Source organism: Gymnoscopelus braueri, assembly GCF_963280865.1.
Source record: "Gymnoscopelus braueri genome assembly, chromosome: 24".
Classification (NCBI taxonomy): domain Eukaryota; kingdom Metazoa; phylum Chordata; class Actinopteri; order Myctophiformes; family Myctophidae; genus Gymnoscopelus; species Gymnoscopelus braueri.
The window spans coordinates 29,407,781-29,434,280 of NC_137626.1; the positions used below are offsets into that span (position 1 = coordinate 29,407,781).

Genomic DNA, 26,500 nt, shown 5'->3' on the forward strand with positions numbered 1-26,500 from the left:
ACACACACTCTACGCCCCCCCCCCCATCCTTTCCCTGCTCCTACCCCTGGGTGCAGTTGACGTGGCAAGGGTGGCACTCGTTGTTGGCCTTGGCGAACTTGAAGATGAAGCTGTTGGCGCCCTGCACGCCGTCCGGACACTTGTCCACGCAGTTGGGGCCGTCCTTGAAGTGGAGACACTTCACACACTGGTCAGGACCCTGCAGGAGACACGGGGGACAACAAGAAGGACATAGAGTTATATAGATCAGTGTGTTCTCAAGCTTTTTCATGCCAACGACCTCCAAATTGATATGTATTTGGCCGCGGAGCCCCCCATCCATGCACGAGCACACATAGACATGAATGGGGGCTTGAGCCCCTGCCCTTTTACCAGTTGGTAAAAAAGTGCCCTCTTCAGACAAAACAAAAAAGAAAGAAACCCAAAAAGAAGTTTCAACTGCCCCTAGCGGCCTAACGGTAAGGCCAACGGAAATGGCAGTGAATGTGTTGGATGAAACTCAAGGTGAGCTTTCCTCAGGTATCGAGTTTGTCGCCGTACGACCTTCCTAGCCCGTGTTATTAAAGAAAAACGGGCGACAATGGCCAAAACTCAATGGAAAATCCATTATTCTCTGGAACGGAAGGTCCAATCTGCTCAGTTCAAAGATTGTTGGATGCGTGACTTTGAGGACATTAAGCAACTTTTTTGGGGGGATTTTGGGGGTTTGGTGCCATTTTGAAATTCCAGCCCCTGCCTCTCCAAATCCCTCTGCACGTTCCCTGCCCCCATCTGAAGATGTTTTGCGCCAGGGACCATGAGAAAAATGCAAGTACCGCAACTAGGGACCCCCAGAAGAGAATATTTATGTAAAAATATATATTTTTTAAATATTCAAAAATGTTCAAACATTTTAGATATATCTTTGTGCCACGCTGCAAGCTTGTACATCTGCTATGTTTAAATAGCCAATGTATAAATGGATAAAGTGGTTAAAATGATTGTGGTGCTACATTAACTGGGCAGGGCAGGCAGACAAACAGACAGACAGACAGACAGACAGACAGACAGACAGACAGACAGACACACACAGCCTCTTCTACACAGCTCGGCTCCGAGGAGCCATGTCATTCACAACTCTCTCTAACACTCTCACAATTAGAACACTCTTGAAATTAAAAAAAAAGTTTATATGGTTAATATAACCTAAGTTTATATTAAGTTGATATGGAGATGCTCTATTGAGATGATATATTACAACGGGGAACTATTAAGTTAATTAAGAGTAAACAATTGGCCGGTCATTTCTGCTCTATAGATCAATATGCTGTACATGAATTAAATATGACTAGAACACTAGATGTTGAATCATGAATATATTACCACATACATCTCTCTTGAGACGTCTTCTTCCGAGTACAAAAGCAATTTATTAGCCACATAATTTTATTCTACTGCCAGTGTGCCACCGTGCACCCACACATCACGTCCGTTCAGCCCACTGATGTGTCGGCATCAAAGCCTCCCAGAACCGCAGTATAACAGTGAAGTTACAGCCCGTCGCCTGGTCGTCAAATCTAGGATTGCAAGACTTCCGCATTTAAACCATTCAATCTGGGAATCTGTATCTACAAATACTCAGTGAGCTTGTAGATCGGCTGCTTTTGGATAGCCGAAGTAAAAGATAGGATCAAAGTGGTGTAAACTGTTTTTTTAAAGATATTTTTGGGGGCTTTTTCTGCTTTACTGATAGGATAGTGGGCTGACAGGAAATGGGGAGAGAGATGGGGAGGTGACACACAGCAAAGGTCAAAGGTCATCGGGATCGGGAATCGAACCCGCGACACGCTGTCAAGCTGGATTACCAGCATCGTTGCTGTCCGGCAGAAACCAGCTAACTCCATTTTGACGCTTTTGCCAGCTAACTCCCCCGGAGTTAGCTGGTTTAGCTGACTCCAGGCTCCACCCCCTTTTGACCTCCAACCTCATTGTGAGCTTGGAGTTCCATTCAGCTGTTCTTATCAATGATGAACAAAACCTCCTAACTCCACTTTTTTTCATTTCCTGAAAAAATAACATTTTGGAGTTAGCTGGTTCCTGCCGGACAGCAGAGATATGTGGTATGTGCCTGGGTCGCTAGGCCAGCGGACGCCCTGTGTAAACTGATTTTGTTCTATGGGCCATACGTATTTGGAACGGGGGAAACAAAACTATGGCCTAATGGAGGGAAGGCATGAGCGCAAAAGAGCCCGGAGCCTGGTCTGGTATACGAGGCCCGTTAGAGCCGGCCCGAATGCATAAGGAATCAACTCATGTCCGAGGGGTTGCCATGCACCCCCATGTGACGGACGGCCTGACAAGTAACCGAGCGTGAACCCCACAACTCTCCACTCCATGAATAAGCAACACACACACACACACACACACACACACACACACACACATACTGTATATATACTGTACACACACACACAAACAAACAAACAGCAATCGATGCATAATTGTGTGTGTGTGTGTGTGTGTGTGTGTGTGTGTGTGTGTGTGTGTGTGTGTGTGTGTGTGTGTGTGTGTGTGTGTGTGTGTGTGTGTGTGTGCGTGTGCCTGTGCATGCATGCATGCATGTCCGGTGTTTTTTCTGACAGCAGGATGTGTTGCTAACGATGCGAACAGGAAGGTGATGGACAGCTACCTTCCCTCTCACAGATTCATACCGTCTATATTAATAAACATTATGTTCACGCCGCGGGCACGCCACTGCATGTTTGTGTACATTTGTGCACATTGTGTGACTGAACGTTATAATGCAGTGATGCTCCAAAAACCTGTAAGGACCCTCCATAACTCTGAGAGTGTACAAATGGAACCAAACGGACCCGGTTCCATTTTCCACTAGCGGCTATACCAACATTACAGTAGATTATCGAGTCTTCATTTGTAAATGAATACTCTTATTTAACCCAATTAGACCTGAGGACGATTCTAAAAACGCCTACAAAATCCTGACCTAAGTTTTCTGAAAAACTTCAAATATGTATTAATAAATTACAAAAAAACTATGTTGCTATATACTGTACTGTAGCAGCAACAACAACCCCAAAAGGGGTTCCCGTCTTGAAAGGTATATAGTTACAAATAGGGGTTCCCAGTCCCACCCTAATTTGGTTAAGTTATAAATAAGGGAAAATATGAGAATATTTAAACAACCCACATAAGCAATTCGTCAAAACTATACTCTATTATACTATAATAATACGCTTGCACATTTACCACATGTTACACGTTGGTTTTATGCCCTGACAGCCGTCATTGACATTTTCAATAGAGGATTCTCAAATCTTAACCAATTTTAGGGAGATTGAACTGGTTTAACCAAATAAATATTATAATAACGTTTATTCATAAGAACACACACCAGACGATTCGGCATAATGCAAGACCACACACTTGGTGTGTGCAGGTATATTAAACTTTTCCAGAGATGCAATTCCAGGGTATTGGGATCTCACAGAAACTAGCATGATCAAACGTGACTTCGGAGTCAAAACAAACATGGAGCTTGCGTAATCAAACACGACTCCGGAGCAAACCATGGAGGGCGAGGCGGACCGTCATCTTCAGCTGGGTGGACTTGTATTATGTTTTGCATCGAAAACTAGTCATGGCTGAACAGACCGCATGGCATCTACCCGAGGTTCTCAAACTGTGTTGTCGGGCAGGAAAAAAAAGTATCAAAAATAGCAGATCAACATCTGCTATTTATGCTATTTTTGAATTTGAATCCTGAAAAGTAACAGTTTCAGACATAATGAGGTTTCCACCCGACAATCTTCGAAACATTTTTGAGATTTTTAAAAAGCATGGGTATTCAACAGGGGGTCCGCGACCCCTAGGTAGTCTTCAGTCTTGTCATTGCAGGGGGGCCGCCAATATGTTGTTCGATTATTCAATTTTATTTCAATTTTACAAATATTTAAATACGAATTCCCGATTAAAAAAAAATATCTACAGATTAGGAGGAGAAAACCTATAGCTGATTTTGAAACTGCAAGGCCAGAAAAATGAGCAGCTGAGACTAGACGCATAATTTCTTATTTGTATGACACTTTACATAACATGGCTCCGGTCTCGACTGACTCTATTAACACATTAACTGCTGGGAATTAATTAATTAATTAATTAATCAGCCACCGCCAGCGTTTTTACAAATCTTTCGAGACCCACGATGAAAACATCAGATGTCTGAGGGAAAGATGTCCGAAGGTCTCCTCTTTCATCCGGAAACAAAATATTGTAACCGCGATCTTCTGTTCTTCAGCTATCGGCAGTTGAATATAGCTTTTTTTTTCACCAAAAACGCAATTTTGAAAAGGAAATCAGGGATAAATGTATTTCTATGAATCTGATAACGTTAGTTTTTTGCGGAAGAGCGCCCTCTATCGTAGGTTACATTACTCAAAAGTAAAATTACACAATATATTTCCTGACATCTCACCCCAGTGTGATACAGGTGTAATTCAGCAGATGCAACTCTACTACAAAGTGATGCCCTGTGCCCCAACCATAGAGTTAAAAATGATAGAGAGGGCACTCGAAATCCCCTCCCAGCCACTTGCATTGAGTTGCTCACCCAGGGCATGAGTCGAATTGACCCCTTCTTCCGGGTTGGAAAAGGTGATGGGCGAGGCCTATTTGGGGCCACTGTGACATGTTTTGCGTCACAGAGGTGCTCAGCCCCGTGCGCAAGCTCGTGAGTCGAGCCCATTGGTCGAAAACCGTTTTCGCTCGTTCATGTGCAGTGGCCCCAGCCGTTTAAAGCTGCAGTACCCATGAATGGCCAGCATGTCCAATGCGCTTCAATGCAACCACCGGGGTTCTGGGGGCTTGGCCCCAACCTAAAGAATTTCTGGATTGAGATATTCAGACTATTTTCCAAAATACTCGAGGTAGAGATACTGTAGATGCAGACCCAGTGTTAGTCATCCTGGAAGTGTAGGAAGAAGGGAAGTAGAAGCTACGAGTAACTCAACAACACCTGCTGTCATACAGTCTTATCACGGCATACTAAATGATATATTTTGGAAGAGGTGCCCGCACACACAGTCAAGCTTTGGCTCAATGAGATGACAGAAACTCTGCACTTGGAAAGAATTTGATTTATACTCAAAGATAAACTTGAGGATTTTGAGAAGATTTGGAAGCCTTAACTCTCCTTTGAGGGTGGACTCTTTTTGTTTGGGTTTGAGGGTACATATTTGGAATTTATAAAAAGGCAGCCTTGCTTGTGAACCAGTTACGGGAATTCACCCCACACGTACAGCTCGTCTTTGTCTACTCTGTATTCATTTCATTGTACCTGTTTATTTTGTGTGTATGTCTCTGTTTGTTTTTGAAACAAGGAAAATAGGGAAGCACTTCATATTTGTTTGAATCGTGACTGTATATCTTTGCCCTGTGCTTCACAATAATGTCTAAAAAGAACCACAAATAATACGTGACTGTTTTTGTCTGGGAGACAGTCATCTCGCTGGTGCCCATTCTTCAAGAAAGCAGAAAAACTAGTTTTTTCTTTTTTAAATGAGTTAATAGCCCAGTTAGATTCTTCACATACTAGAATATGTCTGAAATAAATGTCAGAGCTTAAATCGACATGTAAATATGAAATAAATGCATAAACATGTAACTAAGATATAAGGTTATGGCTAGCAACCTCTAATTCAAGTGGTGTTTTCTCTACTTAAGAGTTTTAACTTGACTTCAGTTCTACAAGCTGTAGTTTTAAAACTATTCACTCGATCGTATTAACCAATATATCATTATTTTGCTATGATTCCCTGCCTTCAAATGACATGAAAAAATGAAAATGAAAAAATGCTGGATGACAAATATGGACACACAACATGGATCCAATATATCATTAGCAAAGATACATTCTAAACAAAGGCTCAGGCACCCTGGGTAATATGGGTATGATGACGAGAACACATGCTGTGTTTTTAAAGAGGGAGAGTGGTCAGTCCTTTTGCTTTTATTGAGCTGTAGGAAAGCTGAGAGGGGAAGGCATAGCAGGAGCACTTTGTAACCCTGTTTTAAAAAATTGCCTTTCTACTTTTCAAAGCCATCAGCAAAACCAGAAAGTCAGAAACAGACAGATGCTTTCAAAATGTCGTAAAACAAACGCGTACCCCTGTACCTTTGTCTCACACTGTGTTCCTCACACAGGAACAAACCACTCACAGTATCAACTTTCAACGATGGATGTATTTTGTTCAGAAGGGGATCTCTGATAATGACATCAAAGAAAAGGACCCGCACACTGTCTGTCCTGATGAAGTTCTAACGACCGAAACGTCGAATAAAGAGCAACATTTTTTGCAAGTTCCAGACAGTGTGCTGGTCCTTTTATGTGATGCCATTATCAGAGATCCCCTCCTCACAGCTAGAAGGTCCTGGGCTCGATTCTCGCCGGGGACGCTGTGGGCACTGGGGGGCGTGGATCACTTAGATAATTGGTAATAAGGATCACTTAGATAATTGGCACCGGGTGAAAAAGGGTTACAAAATCGTGGGATAAGAACATTTATAGAAAAAAAAGAGATCCCCTTCTGAACATATGGACTTTTTGTCCTACGCACCTGTCACCAACCTCTGAGGTGTGCATCGGCCTCTTCTAAAAACGATGGATGTATTAAAAGCTCTCAACTTAACGATTAACCTTAGCAGTCGGTGGTAGTGTTGACTGAGGTGTGACGGACGTGTGGACATTGTTACTATCTACTTAGCTGTGATTATGCTGTCTCTCAAGTTAAACACAGCGCTAAAGACCTACCTGCCAGGGAGGGTGTATTTTGTTAGGGGTCCCTGCTTCATCTCTCTATCAGCTAAGGCAAAGTGAAGGACCTCCAAATGTATATGTATTTGGCCACGGACCCCCATCTTAAAATGTTTTGTGCCAGGGTCCCCAGAAGAGAAGATTAATGTAAAAACAATTATCAGAATTATTCAAAAGTTTCCAAACACATTTTTCACAATGTGAGGTTGTAGATCTGCTATTTTTGAATTAGTTAATGATTGTGATGCTGTATTAAAAGATTTTGCTGGGGACCACCTGAAACCCCCTCAAGGACCTCTGGGAATATCTTCATACAAATGCATGCACGTGCACACATGTTTTATGTAATACGCCTTCCTGAACAACATGAATCCTGGCATCCCTATTCTGGGCAAGTCATAATAGGCGTTTGTGCACATGCACTGTAAGTGTGTGCGCGCGTGTGTGTGTGTGTGTGTGTGTGGCATTTTAAAGGGAAATTCTAACATTTGGCTAAAGACCCTGATGTGAGACTCTTGACTTTATGGAAGGTCAGAAAGCAACTTTTGTTTGTGCGAGTGTGTGTGAGTTGAAACGTCTGTTTCTCTCTCTCTCTGTGTGTGTGTGTGTGTGTGTGTGTGTGTGTGTGTGTGTGTGTGTGTGTGTGTGTGTGTGTGTGTGTGTGTGTGTGTGTGTGTACTGCACTATACACACCACAAAAAACCTCCATTCGTGCATGCAGTTTTTGGTGCACGCTCACGCCCGCCCGCCTTAAGCATGCCTCTTGAAGCGTTGAGAGCAGTTTGTCATTAAACTCATTAACCTAGCTTTCTCCTTCGCTAACAGATTACCTAATATATCTTCTGAATTTCTCGCCCAAGAAGAGGGAAAAAATAGGAGTGGGGGAAAAAAAAATCCCTTTTCACTTTTAACACCTCATATAAGTCGGGAAGTATTTTCACGACGCGCACAAACTCTCCAACAGCACTGAGGACGGAGAGGGAAAAGTTTCAGCCATAAAATAAAAAAAGTGCGGTAAACTTCTCGTAAAAGGAGAGCGGTCAAGTTAAGTGGCTCTCACCTGGCCGAGGCACGTGGTGGTACCGCCGCCGTCCATCTTGTCACACTGGCCGTCACACTCCAGACAAACCGAGCCGTTGGAGAACTCACGCACCTCCCTGTCGGAGAGAGAGAGAGAGAGGAGGGGGTGAGATGAGGATAGACCAAGCAGCTGGCTAGTTGGATACAAACATAGATTAGATTATAGATAGATAGATAGATAGATAGATAGATAGATAGATAGATAGATAGATAGATAGATAGATAGATAGATAGATAGATAGATAGATAGATAGATAACTGATTGATTGATTGATTGATTGATTGATTGATCAATTGAGGCCCAGGAAATTAAGACATTTTGTTTAACCCATTAAGACCTGAGGCGATTCTTAAAAATGTTTTCTAAATCCTAAAAAAAAGAATTTTCAATAATAGCAGATCTACAAGATCTACTTGTATATCTGCTATTTTTGAATAGCCAAAGAAATCTAAAGTGACACAAATGCGTTCCAGGTTTTAGTGGGTTAGAATATTATTCCAGGGGTAAACGAGAGAGAGAAAGAGAGAGACTGAGAGAAAGAACACAATAGTATACGATAAGTTATATGTATAATAGATTTGAGAGCAGAGTCACATTGAAATATTGATTAGTAGCCTCACAGAAACATCATTTTGTAGTGCGGCGGGCGGGGGGCGCAAAAGCGTGAACGCGCAAACCCGAGAAGAGGCTTAGAACTCAGTTCTTTCACAAAGCCCTCGGGCGACATTCCCCTGAACCTCCATCCCTCCCTCCCTCCCTGTAAAACTGGCACACACAGGGCTGTTAGCGGGGGGGGGGCGGCGTATACGTAGCGCGGCACACAGCGCCCCCGCTCACTACCCTGAGACTATTTGATCAAGTTAGGGGCTTAGCACGGTCAATACGCTGCCAGAGAGACACCGTGAATAATGAACAGCTTTTTAAATCACCGGCGAACACCGGGGGGACCCCCCTACAGGAGGACGGGTGGGAGTGGAGACAAGAAAGGAGAGACAGGGGGATGGGGAGGGCAGGGGCGTTTCTAGGCAACCTAGGCAGTTGCCTAGGGCTTTTTTTTTGGGGTGGATACAGAGGATTAGCCTGGCATGGCCAGATATCACTGCATAGATATTAGTCTGGAATATCTGCAACAACAAAAAAAATCACACCCAGTGTGAAGTGGGCGGTGTGGTCACAGTGGTCATCACAGACGGAAGTTCACTTAAAGAAAGGTAATATTGTGGACCAACCATTGTACACCCTAAAAAAAACAAAACATAAATGTGTTTTTTTTTAAGTGCATAGTCCTATTTATAGGGCTATGCACATGTGTCATGTGTTCACTAGCCAATCACAGTCCTGAATAGTCCTGAATTGGCCACCATAGTGTACAATGGTGGCCAATCACGGTGCAGGGTTAGGGGGGTACAATGGTGGCCAATCACAGCGCAGGGTTGGGGGGGTACAATAGGTGGGGGGGTACAATGGTGGCCAATCACAGTGCAGCGAATGTCGATGTCCAAACCTCACATATAGGGGCGGTTTCACCGCCCAAAAAATGCCCCCTGGTGATAAACCCGCCCCATATTTGCATACTGGGCCCTGATTGGTCCCTCACTACTACTTCGGAGGGAGTGAAATCCAATCACATCGGCGAGAAGAGATTTGGTGTAGAGGGAATAAAGTGCAGACCAAGTATTAGGGTTCAAGTGGTTAAATGTCTGAAAAATATAACGTATGTAGCAGGGGTCCCTGCTTCATCTGTCTCTCCTCTAAAGGGTCCTTGTCCTGAAAAAATTGTGGTTGTAACAACAAAATGTAAGTGTCATTTCCCCTGAAGACAGCAAATTCTGGTTGGCTGCTGTTGCGGTTCTTGTATTCTTGAATTTGTTTTACTGAGGATAAGGTTAGAAATAAGGTTAGGGTTAGGCATAGTTTGACTGAGGTTAAGTTCAGGAATAAGGTTAGGTGTAGGCATAGTTTAACTGAGGTTAAGTTCAGGAATAAGGTTAGGTTTAGGCATAGTTTGACTGAGGTTACGTTTAGGAATACCAGGTAAATACAGTCGGATTTGCCCCGGGGCGACTGTGTTTTGGGCTGAGCGTTTTGGTATTCGGAAGAAGTACTCAGATTTGTTTACTTAAGAAAAGGTAGAAATACCACAATGTGGAAATGCTTCGGTTACTTCTGTAAGTAAATGTCCGGCATTCAAAGTACAAAAGTATAGGCATACTTGAAGTACCAAACGTGAAAAGTACTCATTATGATTGGCCTATTTTTTAATTGTTTTTTAAATGTGTCAAAACTGAGGGCAGGAGAACCTTGAAACTTGGAAGGCAAAAAGAAGGGGACTTTTCCTCTACGTTGTAATATAACTCCCTGGCTCTGTGTGTGTGTGTGTGTGTGTGTGTGTGTGTGTGTGTGTGTGTGTGTGTGTGTGTGTGTGTGTGTGTGTGTGTGTGTGTGTGTGTGTGTGTATGTATGTATGTGTGTGCGCGTCCTGATTTAGTGTGTAATATAATGCCTGCCGGCCCAGTGTTTTCTTCCATAGACAGGAGGTAAACAACGGAGGCTGGATATTGGGGGTTTTAGGCACCACCAGATTTAGTGAGAAGCCGCCCGGCGCCTCAGGCCACTGAAGCCTGTTGAACCTCTGTGTGCGAGGCCGTGCGCTTGTATGTTTACTCGCCTCCGCCTTCATTGACAGTCCACAGCGAAGACAGAATAGGAGAGGGACATGCAGCAAAGGTTCAGTCTGGCTCGGGAATCGAACCCCGGACCCACTGTCAGGCATCGAAGCCTATGTGGTATGTGCCTTTTTTTTCTTTTTTTTTAATAGAATAATCGACTTTGATTACAGTGGTCGAATAGTGGTTTTGATAGTCGAATATTCTGTTAATGCCCTACTCTGAGGTACTTTTACTTTACGTGTGTGTGTTCACTTAATACTTCATAATTCTACTCCACCACATCTCATAGGGAAATATTGTTTACTTTACTTTGTAGTTTTAGATTATTATTACAAAACATACTTTAACCAATTAAGCCCCATTTTGTACTTTGTCACATAGCATATGTACAAGCGAATGCTTTGTGAAGTAGATCGGCTATTTTAGTACTTTTACTTTGATACTTGAATTCAGGCATTTTACATGCAACAGAGTGCTTTTAAATTGTGGTATTGCTACTTTTACTCAAGTAAAAAGTCTTGAGTACTTTCCCCATCACATAGGTTTTTGTTTTCTCTCTGTCTTCGTGCCTGAGGGCCCGCCGCATGTTCCTGAGACTGTGTGGGTGTGTGTGGGTGTGTGTGTGTGTGTGTGTGTGTGTGTGTGTGTGTGTGTGTGTGTGTGTGTGTGTGTGTGTGTGCGTGTGCGCCCGTCCCATCGACAGATTCTTGTGTTGTTTGTGTCCGCATCAGCACCTCATCCTCGCCTTTGAAGTGCACGTCTCCGGCGGTCGTCAATAACAACCGCCGCCCATCAAAAACACTTTTCACATCAGGGAGATCGATTGGCCCGCGCGCGCCCACACACACACGCGCGCGCCCTGTTACACTTTCTCACAATGAAAGAAAGTGTAAGCGGTCAATCGCATGAACTGTGGCATCCCTATTCCGGGGGGCGAACGTTCGGAGAAAATAGCAGATCTACAAGCTCACAGAAGTTCTAATTTGTCTATTTTTGGCAAGAGATTTGGTGTAAGGGGCAGAAAAGGAGCGATCCAAGTAGGCTATACTGTAGAGCCCAGGCGGACCCCGGTCATTTTAGGATTAAGTGGTTAAGAGAGAGCTAGATCAAGGGTTCTCAGACTTTTGTGTCGCGGACCCCCATTTGGAAAGATTTCGTGGCGCATAACATTTGTGTTGCTGTGTCAGCGAGTATTCGATGCTGCTGTCTGGAAACTGCCCTCAGCATGACACGACCAATGAGAGTTAGCGCTTTCGTTGTTGCCAAGATACGGTGTATGGCACATAGCATCTCTACCCCATAGCTTGCAGATCTCTCGCACATGATTGGCGTAGCCTGCGTTGCCAGGTCTGCCTTTTGTGTAAGCGATTTTGGGCTTATTTGGGCGCGCTTTTGGGCTCGTTTGCATAGACCGCGGCAGCGCTTGTTTCTTGCCCGTTTCACGGATGTGGCAACGTCAAAGAAGGTGCTCACTTTTTGTCGCAGATGATGATGATTGGCTGTTAAAACGGACCATCCGGAAGTAAATTGCGAGCTGAATAGTAATGGGTCATAATGCGTTTGATATTAATTGTACATCGTGCAAGTACAGTAACAGTATGGGAAGCAGTTACAGGCTGGAAAATTACTGGAAATTGTGGAGTTAGTTGGGCCATGTGTGTGCTTGGAGACTGGCTCCATACACATGTGTGGACTCCATGAGTGTGCTCGTCAATTAGTGTGGCAATATATGTTTTATTCATAATTATTTCGAAAATAGCAGGTCTATTATACACACGTTGCATCGTGACATGTTATGAGCTTGTAGATCTGCTATTTTCAAATAGCCACAGTATGAATTGGGTTAACGTGGGTTAAACTGATTTTGGTGCTATACAGTATCAACACATTTTGCTGGGGACCCCCTGGTCCCCTGGAACCCCCTGAAGGACCCGCTGGGGGTCCTCGGACCCCACTTTGAGAACCGTTGAGCTAGACTGTGCGTGTGCGTGTACGTGCACGCGTGGTGGGGCCCGCTAGGGTGCGTTCAAGAACGCTTTCCTTTGGAGCAGTTTTTTTTCCATGCAATCTCGTACTGAAAAATGTGACATCTTATCATTCAGTGGGATTTTCATGCCGTTTGATGTGTAATGAATCTCGAAAGAAAAGCCCTCAAACTTTGTGGCTGTAAAAGTTGTAAAAAGCTGTACCAAAAAAAATGAAGAAAAAAACAGATTTTGGTTCTCGGTTTCCAACTGTGTCACATTAAAGGAGAATTCCGGACAAATTAAGTGTTATCTTTGATGTCTCGTTACTCACCTACCGATGTGAAAAGTAGCGTTCTTTTTTTTCATATATTCCCCTGTCGTCATTTTTTAAACCCCCTCCGTTGTCATAATGGGAGCGCGTGGCTAAGGGAAATTCGTCTATTATAACCGACGCAAAGTTGTTTTTTTCACTACTAGTATTCATAGTAGAGTCTCATGATAGTCAAACATGCGTTGAAACTATCTGCGAGGCTGCCGTCAATGGCGAACGATTTAACACTGGTTGCTTGTTTCCAGATTCTGGCAACACGAGTTGCCAGGTTCTGGAAGAAACAAGCAACCAGTGTTAAATCGTTCGCCATTGACGGCAGCCTCGCAGATAGTTTCAACGCATGTTTGACTATCATGAGACTCTACTATGAATACTAGTAGTGAAAAAAACAACTTTGCGTCGGTTATAATAGACGAATTTCCCTTAGCCACGCGCTCCCATTATGACAACGGAGGGGGTTTAAAAAATGACGACAGGGGAATATATGAAAAAAAAGAACGCTACTTTTCACATCGGTAGGTGAGTAACGAGACATCAAAGATAACACTTAATTTGTCCGGAATTCTCCTTTAAAAGGGTATCGCAGATGAAATTGGAATCAAAGGACCAACATCGCAAGAAAAAAGATCCCAATTTCACTACTTTTATGTCGCTGGCTTTTTTTGAGGGGGTATATCAGTTATTGGCTATTACTGCTCCCAGTAGGGGATCTCAGATATATTGTATATTCATCCAAAAATACCTCTCAGGGTGCCCTTTTATAAATAACATTTCAGATCGATGGAGAGGAACCCCACGGTACCTCCAACAACCCCACAGAAAACGTTGTCGTTTCTATCCTTTTAAACTCCCTGCATGCCCCCACCTCTTCCCCTTTCTTTTCGCTTGTTCCAAAATAAATGAGATTTCTCTTCGGGGAGGTGTGCTGTCCAGGGGAATCCTTTGGAGAAACGCGCAGGTGGGGGTGCTGGACAAATATCCCTTGTGTTGCACGAGAGGGGAACAAATAAATATATAATATATTGACGCTGTCAGGTGGAAAACTATGTCCAAAACTGTTAGTTTTCAGAACCTGCATTCCAATGGATCCAATGTAGTTACTATTTTGGTCACAAGCTCTTGATCTTTATAATACCCACAGACCAGTGGTGTAAAGTAACTAAGTACATTTACTCAAGTACTGTGCTTAAGTACAATTTTGAGGTATGTTTTACTTATATACTTATGTATATCCAATTTTCTGTACTTTTACTTCTACTCCACTACATCTCAGAGGCAAATGTTGTACTTTTACTCCACTACAATTATTTGAACACTTTAGTTACTAGTTACTTTGGAGATATAAACTTTTTACATTATAAAATATACATTAACCACTTTAGCCCTATTGTATACCTAGGGTATTTGAAAGAAGCCGATCTACAAGCTCACAACGCGTCGCGATCCGACGCGTTGTGAGCTTGTAGATCCATGCTACTTTCAAACATTTTAGTACTTTTACTTTTGGTACTTTAAGTACATTTTGATGCCAATACTTTTGTACTTTTAGTAAATTTTGAATTCCGGACTTTTACTTGTAACATTATTGCAGTATTAATACTTTCACTTAAGTAAAACATTTGAGTATTTTTTCCACCACTGCCACAGACACACGTTCAACCACTTTCCAAAAAACCTTTAAAATAGCGAAAATAGCTGCTCTAAAAGCTCACGACAGCTGTTTTTGCGCGACATTAAGGACATGAATTTACAAAAACAAAAAGTTGAAATATGGAGATACAAGGTTTCTTCTCGACAGCAACAACATATATATATATATATATATAATTACAATAATATATGGAGGAAAGCTCGGTATAGAGACAAAGACCTTGGACTGCGGCGGTCTCCGGGGTCATTTCCATTCCGCACACAGACGGTTCTTCCTGATTGGCTCCCTTCACGGCCGGGCCGTGTGCGCCCGTAATACGCCGGTCCTCCGGGGTTGGACTGATGGGGGATTAGGCCTATTTTAGCAAGGAATTTAAGCAGGGGCCGTGCGCCCGTTCAAGCCCTCCTCCCACCCGCGTTTAAATCGGGCCAACCCACAAGAGCAACTTTTTAATTAACCCATTTAGACCGGGAACGCAGCCGTGTGTCATTTTTAAGATTTCTTTGGGCTATTAAAAAATAGCAGATCTGCAATTTCTTTGAAAAATTGTGAAAATGTGTGCAAATCTTTGAATATGTCTTTTTTTTAAAGTAATTTTTTTTAAACTCTGTTACAACTTCTGGGGGTCCTTGGAACAAAATATTTTGAGATGGGGGTCCACGACCAAATACAGTTTTCAAAAAAACTTTTAGGATTTAGAAGACATTTGTAGAATCCCCTGAAGCAAAGATTTTAGTCAAAACATTTTACTTTAAAAATAATGGATATATTCCAAGATTTGCACAAATTTTCACGATTTTTCAAAAATAGCAGATCTACAAGCTCATAGCGCGGCACTCGGTGCCGCGCTATGAGCTTGTATATCTGCTATTTTTTTAATAGACAAAAGTATAAAACAACAGGCTACAGCTAAAATCTAAAAATGACACAGGTGCGTTCCCGGTCTTAATGGCTTAAACACTTTCAAACGCACGCCTAATCTCCCCTCCCTTTCTTTTCTTTATTCCTTTTCTTTTATTCAGCAGACAGTGGGGGGAACTGGAGGGAATTAGCTCCGTCCCTCATTAAAGAATGGAGACGTACAATAAGGGCGCGCTCGGGCGATCCGAAAGGTTTAAAAACCATTAACCTGGAAACATACATAATGAGGCGCTCGGGCGGGGATTGTCACGATGCTGCACAATGGGCTGGAGGTCAAAGGCAAATATCAACGGTCTCGTCGCGCGGCACGCCGCCGCGACCTCACATACACAGGCGGACCTTTTAATCCAAAACGAGGGTACAATGGCAGGGAGAGACACACACACGCAAGGCCCGGCATTAAAAAATAAACACTTTCGAGGGAAACCCTTTCCTGATGTATTTCGTTTATGCGGGCGGCAGGCAGGTGCATTTGGCGGAAAGTAACTAAGTACATGTACTCAAGTACTTCACTTGAGTGTAATTTTGGGGCACGTTTACGTCACTTGAGTAATTCCATTTTGCGATACTTTAAACTTCTACTCTATACAAGACTTAGCATATTTTTATATTGTGGTATTAATGTACTTAACCACTTGACCGGAGTCCCTCTGGGCTCTATACCAGTGCCTTTTCAGTTGTCTGTTATTGTGGGGAAGGCTTTCACTGAAAATAGCCGATCGACAAGCTCACAACGCGTCGCGCTGCAACGCGTTGTGAGCTTGTCGATCTGCAATTTTCTGATGCTGGGGTTTGAGTGGTTTAAGTAAAACACCCAAGTACTTCTTCCACTACTGGGCAGGTGTTTATGATGTCAGGTGTCCCAGTAACCACCAGGGGGCGACGTATAGGGTCCAATCCCTGTTTGTGTGCGGCAAGCCCTGGCGGGGCGTAAAAGATTCAAACGGCATGCCTGCATCGCCATTGTGAAACACGCTCTTGTACAAACACATTTTATTTCTTTTTGTGCTGTGGTGACTATTATTGTAGAAACATATATATATATGTGTCCATGTATTTTTCTTCTTTTTTTCTTCCGTAAATGAATGCCCTTGATCTACAAGCTCGAAACGTGTCGCAATGCAACTCGTTTTGAGCTTGTAGATCGGCAATTTTTTTGCTACTTTTGAATTTGAATTCTGAAAAGTTAACAGTTTCGGACACATGAGGTTTCCACAAGACAGCGAGGCTAACGCAGTGCTGTTGGACTGACTGTGTTTACCACGCGCACGCCGGCGGTGCTAGAGCGAGCAGCCTCGTGCCGGCCACGTGCTCGCTTTCCCCCGCTCGTCGTCTTCAAAGGCCTCCGCTGCGAGCACTCCCCCCACCCACCTCCCCAACACTCCCCCACCCCCCACCCACCCCCGGCAAACTTCAAAGCCCCCCGCTCCCCACAAACCAAACCAACGCTGGGGGAAGGAGGACCAACGGAAAACGAGTCAACATGACCGAGGGTTTGCTGCTGCTCGCTCTCGAACAAACCCTCCATCTCACGCTCTCTTTCTCTCTCCCTCCATACTACTTCCCCCCTCCCTCAGGGGAAAAAAAAAAAAAAAAAACACACACACACACACACACACAAAATAATAAAACAGCGCAGACCTGTGCAAGATGTATTTATCTCCCGGCAGATGCCACAGGAGCGGTCCTGTTTTTTTCAGCGCGTCGACATTGTCATTCACGGCGTCACCGAGCGTTCGTTTCGTGAGTGCCATTGGGGGAGGCGATGGAACCAGGGACTACAAAGGCATATACACTACACCCGCCCCAAGAGAATTCGCGGTGGTCTTTTTCATGTACAGTACGGCTCTCCCCTGGCATGAAGCAACCACCTGAATGCAATTATATACACCTTCAGAACAAGGAAGCTCAGTGTTTTGCACGTGTAGTGATGAATGTCGGTCAACTTCCTTGTTCGGCGCAGTAAATAAACACCCGTCTTACTCTAAATAGAACCAGCTCAGTGGCCTTTGTGGTTAAGAGTGTCCGCCCTGCGATTGAGAGGTCAGGGTTCGAATCCCAGGGGCGGGTAATAACAAAGACTATAAAAAATGGGACTCATTGCCTGCCTGCTTGGCACTCAGCATCAAGGGTTGGATTGGGGGTCCCTGCGACATGCTAGCGTCATGTCCAGGGGGATGTACTTGTACATCATGGCTGGGGAATGTGTTTTGTACATCCAGCCGCCTCACTCTACAGAAACAAGAGATAGGCTCCTGCCCTATGGGCCTCATGGCCCGGCAAGGCTTACTTACTTACAATACTACTTACTTAAATAGGCTGCCATGCTTAAGTGTGGTTTGAGAATTGAACCCAGCATTAGGAAGCGGTAATGAATGGAGAGCCTGCAAATTTGAATTAGCTTGTATAGGAAACTAATGAACTGAGAGGCTGGGGCCAGAGCAGCCGGACTATAGCCATCCTGTATCTGGGTACATAAATGGCATTAATATAATGCCTTTCTGCTAAGTCGTGGTTTTCAACCAGTGGTCCGAGGACCACCAGTGGTCCTTGAGGGGGTTCCAGGTGGTCCCCCGCTAAATGATGGAGAGTTGACTGAATTCCGAACATTGCTGGCCCACAATAACTTACCTGACCTGGTGGAGGGCCCGTGCTCCGAGGAGCACTTTTTCTTGTTTTGTTTCTCTTTTGTAAAGCGACTTCGAGTACTTAGAAAAGCGCTATACAAATAATGCAAATTATATTGTTATTATCATTACTCAGACAACAATGTCTTCTGTTTGTTTGGTGACAACCTTCATTGATGCCATCTTGAAGATCTTTGAGTAAAGGATTCTCGACAACAAACAACCGATTTCTCCTCATTATGTGTTGTACTAGCACCATGGTGGTGGTCCTTCAGGGGGGCCCAGATGGTCCCCAGATAAATGAGGGGTAGTTTAATTGAACTATAATTCAATTCACTTGAAATGTTTATAATGCAAATCATATACGGTATGAGTGAATATTCTAAACAACATGTTACAAAATCCCCACTATGCAGATTTAATTGAAACAAACTTGTCCTTTCATATCAGGATCCCTCTGACAGAATCATTTAAAAATGGCTGTTTCATAGCCTAATGAAACTCAATTTGGAAAGTTTGACCCCTGCAACTTGTGTCTAGGACATGGTCTAAGTTAACTCATTGAGTGCCAATGGCGTCTTTTGACGGCCGTTTTCAGTGTGCCATTAGTGCCAATGACGTCTTTTGACGTCACCTATTTTTTATATTGTTTTTCAAAAAAAAAATTATCTCAAAGGAACTAGGAGAAAACGATTTTCAAAAAATGTTAATGCTCCATCCACTTCAATGTTAAAATAAAAAGCTTGAAATAAGCCTGGCAGTGAATGAGTTAAAGCGGCACAATGTAATTTTTTTTTTATGAATGAATTTTTTTTTATGAATACATTTTTATTTTGTCCAATCTATATGGTAGAGTATGTTAATACAATATAACGTATACAATTGGGGTGGTTGTATTTTGTCTCCCTGCTCTTCTATTGAGAAACGTGTGTCAAAGGTCATGTCTCACCTAGACAGGATCTGACACTAATTTTGACCTTATGGTCAAGATTCTATTTATCCCCTGAGCAAGCAGGCAGGCTCTATTAGCTCAGTGGTAAAAATGTCAGCACTTGCACAGGAAACGGGTTGAAATCCGGTGCTGAAGTGCTGAAATATTAAGCACTGAGCCAATACAGCATGCCTGCTTGCTCAGGGGAGAAGTTTTATTTTTAACTTCGGGCAGCACCAAACCCTACCACAGGATCTAAAGTTCTCAATAGAAGGGAAGGGAGACCAAATACAACCACCAAAGGTATGTTAGTTATATTATATTTAAAATATATGTATATATTTATATTATTGGACGGTTGGTTATACAGGACGACCATTTTGAATGTTTTTTTCATAACCGTTAACCGAAGCTCGTTCCAAATGAACACCCAACAGGTACTTCATTTGCAGTCAAGACACTGCTGCAAGAACCCAAATGCAGGTAAATGTAATCGTTGGTGAGTAAAGGAGACCGTCCAGACCTATTCATGGTTCAAAGAAGCTTCTACTATACAGATAGGCTACTACCTTCTCTACTTCTCAAGTAGCTCAGCAATTTTTTTTCGACATAAAAGAGCACAACGGGTGAGTTTTGTGCAGTTCCTCCATTTCATGCGAACCATTTGTAGCTATTTCAGAGTTTTGAAGGGATGTTGTCCATTAAACCGATGAAAGAATTCTCCTGACTGCATCCATTAGTTCCATCTTCATCCACTTCATTCGTCCTTAATAGCATCCTGGGCTGAATGATGGTCTAACTCTCAGCTGATGGTTCAAGTCATAAGAGCCTTTACCATCCGGGTGCTAAAAAACGTTGTAACATTTCAAACACGGTGAACATGCAAACACTTTCACCTTGCCAGCCTGCCAATACTCTTCTCACAAAGATGCTTCCATGCCAGGGACCCGTGCACAGAACACACTGAAAAATCTACTTCCTGTTTTCTCAATATCAAAATCATAGACTGTGCACTATAAAGGACTGGCACAGTAATTATCCCATCAAACATCAAATGCAAAAATGCAGTATGAAGCAGGCCCTAATAAGTTACCATAATGGATTTGACATATGTCCATTATTGTGTCAAATATAGCACACAACAAATGGTCAAACGGTTAACCATGAACATTTTGTTCATTTTTGTCACTTTACACAATTGTGTCCGACTGCCTAGTCTAGTTGAATACCCCTGATTTATAGTGTGATTATTGTATGATATAGTTGCTGTGATGTAATGTAACAGATTTCAGTCAGTCTGGGAACCCATTCTTTTTTTTTTTGGTGTACAAACAGGAACTCGGTTTGGCTCCTCCCCTTTCTTAGTCCACTTCCTCCCGGGTGCTTCTGTGTTTATTCCTACTAACAGCAACACTACGTGTTTAAGGCACGTGGCGCCGACAGAGTCTGCTGATAGGTTAGATGTGTAGTGGATGTTGAAGTGGACAGGCTTACCCATCAAAGAGGTAGCAGGACTCGACACAGGTGCGGCCCCTGCTGAAGTATCGACAGGAGAGGCACTGGTCCGGCCCCGGACCCCAACACCCGGCGTCGGAACACATCTGGTCACACACCATGCTCTGTTGCGCTGTGGAGAGAAATGCACAATACAATGTATCGTACATACGCCCCAATGCCAGTGGTGAAACTGTAGAGCAGTGGTTCTCAAGATTTTTCATGTCAAGGACGCCCAAATTAACGTAATGTACGTTTAATGCATTTGGCCATGGACCCCCCCCATCTGAAAATATGTTGTGCCAGGGACCTTCCCCAGAAGAGATTTGTGTTAAAAAAAAAATGTTTCAAAATGATTAAAAAATGTCCAATACTTTCAAGATTTGTAAAAACAATCATTAAAAATAGCAGCTCACAGCGGATTTTTTTAATAGCCAACATATAAATGGATTAAGTGGTTAAAAAATTGTGATGCTACATTAACTACCTTTGCCCCAAATATATATATATCAATTTGGGGCACATGAACGCTTGCTTGATCCCATGCATCATGCACAGCATTTACTGTACACTAATAGGAAGTCTAAAAGCTGATAAATACAGTAACACCAACCTGAACCTTAATCTTCCATTTTAATTGACTGTAATCCTAAATGTAATCCCAACCCTAAACCCTGGCCTTTAAGTAAGCCCAGCAAAGAGGAGCAGATTGCTTCTTTGCTGAATCTGACTCATTTCTCTATCCTTCAGGGACAACACACACACACACACACACACACACACACACACACACACACACACACACACACACACACACACACACACACACACACACACACACACACACACACACACACACACACACACACACACACACACACACACACACACACACCCCCCATTACTGTTCTGAAATAGCAGATAAACAAGCTCATAGTGCGGCACCGAGTGCCGCGCTATGAGCATGTAGATCTGCTATTTCAGAACAGTAATTTTATGAATGCCATTTGTAACCCCAACCCCCGAAAATAGCTGATCTACAAGCTCGCAAGGAGTCATGCTGCGACACTTTGTGAGCTTGTATATCAGCTATTTTGCGGTGCACGTCGCCCAACTACAACTCAGGCATAACTGTGTGTGTGTGTGTGTGTGTGTGTGTGTGTGTGTGTACACAGCACGTATCTTTTTTCCTGTGAATGTTTTTCTTTGAGTGCATGTGTCTGTGTACATTCTAATGTATGTGTGTGTGTATGTTTGTGTGCGTGTGCATGCATGCGTGTGTACGTGTGTTTTCATCTGCATGCCTGCCTGTGCGCGTGTGTGTGTGTGTGTGTGTGTGTTAGAGTACATCAGCATTTCCCGGTGCCTCATGACTGCGGGGGGCTCAAACCCAAAGCCTCTATTCTCTCCACGATCGATGCTTTCCCCAACCGCCCCCCCCCCTTCGGACCCCTTCCTTTTAACCCATTAACACATTGAATGCCAGTCGCGTAGATCTACGCGAACCTATTTAAAGCCGCAGCGTGCCAGTCGCGTAGATCTACGCGAACCGCCGATTCCCATTGTAATCGCCCCAGGTGCACTTTCCGAATTTTTTTGATCCATTTCCGTTTCCGGTTTCCGGTCGGAAACAGAATTATTCGGGTTCCGGTTTTTTCGATCGTATCCGCTTCCTGTCTGGGATCCTGTTTAAAACTCGATTTTCTCGGTTGTTGTTTTTCTCCTCGCTGATCACTGTTTACCGTTGATCGGCTGTAGCTTCAAGATGGCGGCACGGATTTGGAAACTGTTTTCGCTGGCCGTTTCTCACGGATCCGCTGTGTGTTTAGAACCAAATGAACGCGCACTTTTAACTTATTTAGCGAGGTCTGTGGCGACATGAAAAAAACAAAAAAACAACAATAAAACGCTGGCACTGGTGAGTACATTATGAGATTAAACTCTGGCATGGAATGTGTTAAGACCGAGAACGCATCTGTGTGTCATTTTTAGATTTCTTTGGGCTATTCAAAAATAGCAGATCTACAAGCTTGTAGCGCGGCACCGAATGCCACGCTACGAGCTTGTATATCTGCTATTTTTGAGAAATCCTGAAGATGTGTGCAAATCTTTGAATACATATTTTTTAAAGCGAACATTTGTAACTCAATTATTTGTTTCTGGGGGATTCTACAAATGTCTTCTAAATCCTAACAGTTTTTTTATTTTATTTTTTACATATGTTGCTATAATCAGTGGTTCTCAAACCTTTTTCAAGTCAAGAATCCCCAAAATGATATGTATTTGGCCGCGGACCCCCATCTCAAAATACGTTGTTCCAGGGACTCCCTAGAAGCAAAGATTTGACTTTGCTTAAGAATATATACCGTATATATTTTCAAAGATTTGCACACATTTTCACGATTTAAAACAAATAGCAGATCTACAAGCTCATAGTGCGGCACTCGGTGCCGCGCTATGAGCTTGTATATCTGCTATTTTTGAATAGCCAAAGAAAATAATGGTTAAAGTGGTTACTCTGATGCGTTCCCGTCGGTCTTAATGGGTTAACCGAGCCCTCGCTGGACTGACCCGCTGAGTGACACCTGGGTTGTACCCCAGGAGTGACTCCCCCCAACCCCTCCCTCCCCCCCCCTACCCCCCCCCCCCCCCCCGGTACGGTCGATGGCGGGCGGGCCGTAGGGGAGTATCCTAATGAACAGGCCTGTGTAAAGGGCTCTCATCGATCGGTTCCCTGACACGCTAAGACCCCAACGCACTCATTAACCGAGCTAATGATATCAACCACAGCCCTGGCAACCCAACGCCGAGGAAAACTACAGCGACGCAACGTCTCTTTTTCTGTCTCGTTATCTCTCTCTCTCCCTCTCACTCTGCCTCTCTCTCTGTCTGTCCGTCTCTCTCTCTCTCTCTCTCTCTCCTCCAGCTCGATTCATACTGGGCGGTGTTGCGCGCATAAATTAGGCTTCTCTGTCCCCGTCTGTCTCTCTCCCCATCTGTCTGTCTGTCTCTCTCCCCGTCCAGGGGCGTCACGGCCATTCACTAGTGCGTACGACGCGACACCCTCACTCTCACAGATCAGTGATTTCATACCCCCCACTTTTTGCAAAAAAAATAATAATAATGAATTCGTTAATTTTTTTTTTATAATAAATTGGTAAAATCAGGCAAAAATAAGAATTAAATAACACAACCCTAAAATAAAGTAACCAAAAACCGGTAAAAAAATTACAAAATCTGCCCCAAAAAAGAAAATTCTCAGCCTGTGACGTCCCTGTCTCTCTCTCTCCGTCTCTCTCCGTCTCTCTCTCTCTCCCATTCCCTCTCCCTCTCCCTCTCTCTCTCTCTCTCTCTCGACCATCATTGGTCAGTGGTTGCCGGTGTACCTAGCTAAGCCGCGAAGGCTATCCATCATTCCATCAGGAGCCCCATCGCCTATTAAGGCTGCTGAGGAGACCCTGCCAAGCTCAGTCCCCCCCTCTACAAAAGAAAGGCAAAGAAAGAAAGAGAGAAAGAACTAAAGAAAGAAAGAAAGAAAGAAAGCCCAACACAGCACAGGATGGGTAATTTCCACACTATCCCCCAAAAACGTTTGATAAGCACTTTGTTAGCGGGGAGCAGAGTAAGGACTTCTGTGACCACGAGGCGTACGGTACCAATGATACAGTCGTCTTGGAAATGTGTGTGTGTGTGTGTGTGTGTGTGTGTGTGTGTGTGTGTGTGCGCTCGCTCGCGTGCGTGTGTGTGTGTGTGTGTGTGTGTGTGTGAGAGAGACGTGCGTGTGTAATTGGGTGTGTATGCGAGGCAGGAGAGGCTGGTACACAAAAGGGCATTCTGCAGTTTGGAGAAAATTGGAGTTCTAATGTGAGAGAAAATAAGAGAATCTAGAGTGCTAATAGGTGTTTGATTACTCTGAGTATGTGTGAAGGAAGGTGTGCCGGCATGTGTGAGTGTGTGTGTTTATGTGCACGCATACCTCCGTGTGTGTGTGCGCCACGGGAATGCACATGTGTGTGGCTGTGCACGTGAATGTGTGTGTGTGTGTGTGCACGTAGTGCAAAGGCTAACTAACATACACGGGTGTGGAAAATATTGGATTCGCAAATGGGACAGAAAATAAGAGAGTAGGTGTGTTTAAATAGGTGTTTGACTCTCCCTCCTATCGGGTGTGTGTGTGTGTGTGTGTGTGTGTGTGTGTGTGTGTGTGTGTGTGTGTGTGTGTGTGTGTGTGTGTGTGTGTGTGTGTGTGTGTGTGTGTGCCTGTTTGTTTTGCAGAAGATGATGACAGCAAAGGATTCGGTCAGGTCACGATAATTGAGGTGAGTGCTCGGGGAGAGAGGATGTGAATTGCAGTTCCGGTGATCATGTGTCAGTTTAGTATGTGTTTACTTGGCATGTTGATCTGTGTGCAAATTGCATCCTTGATTCTTGTTTCACGCGTTGCATGACAGTGTCATATTACAGGGTTTAATTAGGCTGCCATCACCGCTGTCGTTAACAATCTACCTTCGGGTAGCTCACAGGACCAGGGGTGTAACGACTCAGTAATTGCGTCGATGCATCGATTTTGAATTCCGACCGTCCAAGTACATCGATAGGTAAACAGTGTTGTGTGACTTGTATCGATCTAAAACCGTTTTGCAATGCAAGGAATCGATTGTATCGATTGAACATGTGCCTTGGCTTGTATTTGGCAATGACAAGAAAGAGGGGTTTTCTTTACTTAACGCTGGGTTCCCTTATTGCTACACATCGACACTTTTCTTTTATATTCAAAAGGCTGGTTGACATTTGAGCAGTGGTGGAAAAAGTACTCAAATGAAAAGTACTCAAATGATTTACTTAAGTAAAAGTACCAATACTGCAGTATAGACATACTCTTTTACAAGTAAAAGTCCAGAATTAAAAATGTACTTCAGTACAAGTACAAAAGTATTGGCATCAAAATGTACTTAAAGGACCAAAAGTAAAAGTACTAAAGTATTTGAAAATAGCAGATCTACAAGCTCAAAACGCGTTGTGAGCTTGTAGATCGGCTGTTTTCAAATAGCCTAGGTATAAAATAGGGCTGAAGTGGTTAATGTATGCTTTATAATATCATATTTTTTATCTGCAAAGTAACTTAGTAACTAAAGTTTTCAAATAATTGTAGTGGAGTAAAAGTACAATATTTGCCTCTGAGATGTAGTGGAGTAGAAGTAAAACTATTGGAAATCGGAAATACTCAAGTAAAGTACAAATACCTCAGCATAATAAGTAGGTCGGGAGATGGCTTATTGTCGGTATCAGCCGAGTAACACGCGGGAGTCTGTCCCCGTTACTATGCGCTAGACCCCTGGGAGATGGATTGCTGAGGTGGAGCGCCACACCTATCCTCAGCTCCCAGTACTTACCGCACAACTTACCGCACCCAAGCCGTGCTACTCATACGCTGAGTTGGCGGTGCCCGGGATCGAACCCATGACCTTGTGGTCTGAAGGCGAGAGCTCTACCGACTGAGCTACCCGGACACAGCATAGTACTGTACTTAAGTACAGTACTTAAGTAAATGTACTTAGTTACTTTCCACCACTGCATTTGAGAATCCAAAGTCTCGTTTCAGATGGAAATGCATGAGCAGGAGTGGGTAGAGAGGTAAACCATCTAGTAATAATGAGAAAGTCACAGCTTCACCGATGTCTACGTGGCAATGTGTCCCTGAGCAAGGCACCCCTGACTGCTCCTCCCAGAGCGCTCATCATAACCATCTGAGCAGCCATAAGCTGGGCGAAGCTGAAACAGAATTCCACACTCCTCCTCCGGTGTATATCCTGTTGTACCACTTAGCACTGGAGAGGCTAAAGCACCGTGCTACTCAGCACTGAACTCTCAAGAACTCAATTTATCCTGCATTGTAAAGACTATACTCATCCATCCATGACATTTGCCACATATTTTCAAGCAGGGATTAAAGCAAAAAAAAAATATCTCACGACTGAATTTAGTTTTTTAGGCCAAGCCCCAATGTGGGATTTGTGAAA

General features: G+C 43.6%; 1 protein-coding gene across 1 annotated transcript in view; it reads right to left on the bottom strand.

Moving 5' to 3' along the window:
• LOC308080568 (receptor tyrosine-protein kinase erbB-4-like) overlaps positions 1 to 26,500 on the bottom strand; it is a gene marked incomplete at its 3' end in the record, with an annotated part of 485,532 nt that overhangs the window by 128,759 nt on the left and 330,273 nt on the right. The window contains exons 13-15 of the mRNA XM_080422462.1: positions 20,481 to 20,613; positions 7,869 to 7,965; positions 45 to 199 (exon numbers count right to left, since the gene is read on the bottom strand). Coding sequence (XP_080278588.1) covers positions 45 to 199; positions 7,869 to 7,965; positions 20,481 to 20,613 — 385 coding nt within the window. The remainder of the gene's footprint in view (positions 1 to 44; positions 200 to 7,868; positions 7,966 to 20,480; positions 20,614 to 26,500) is intronic.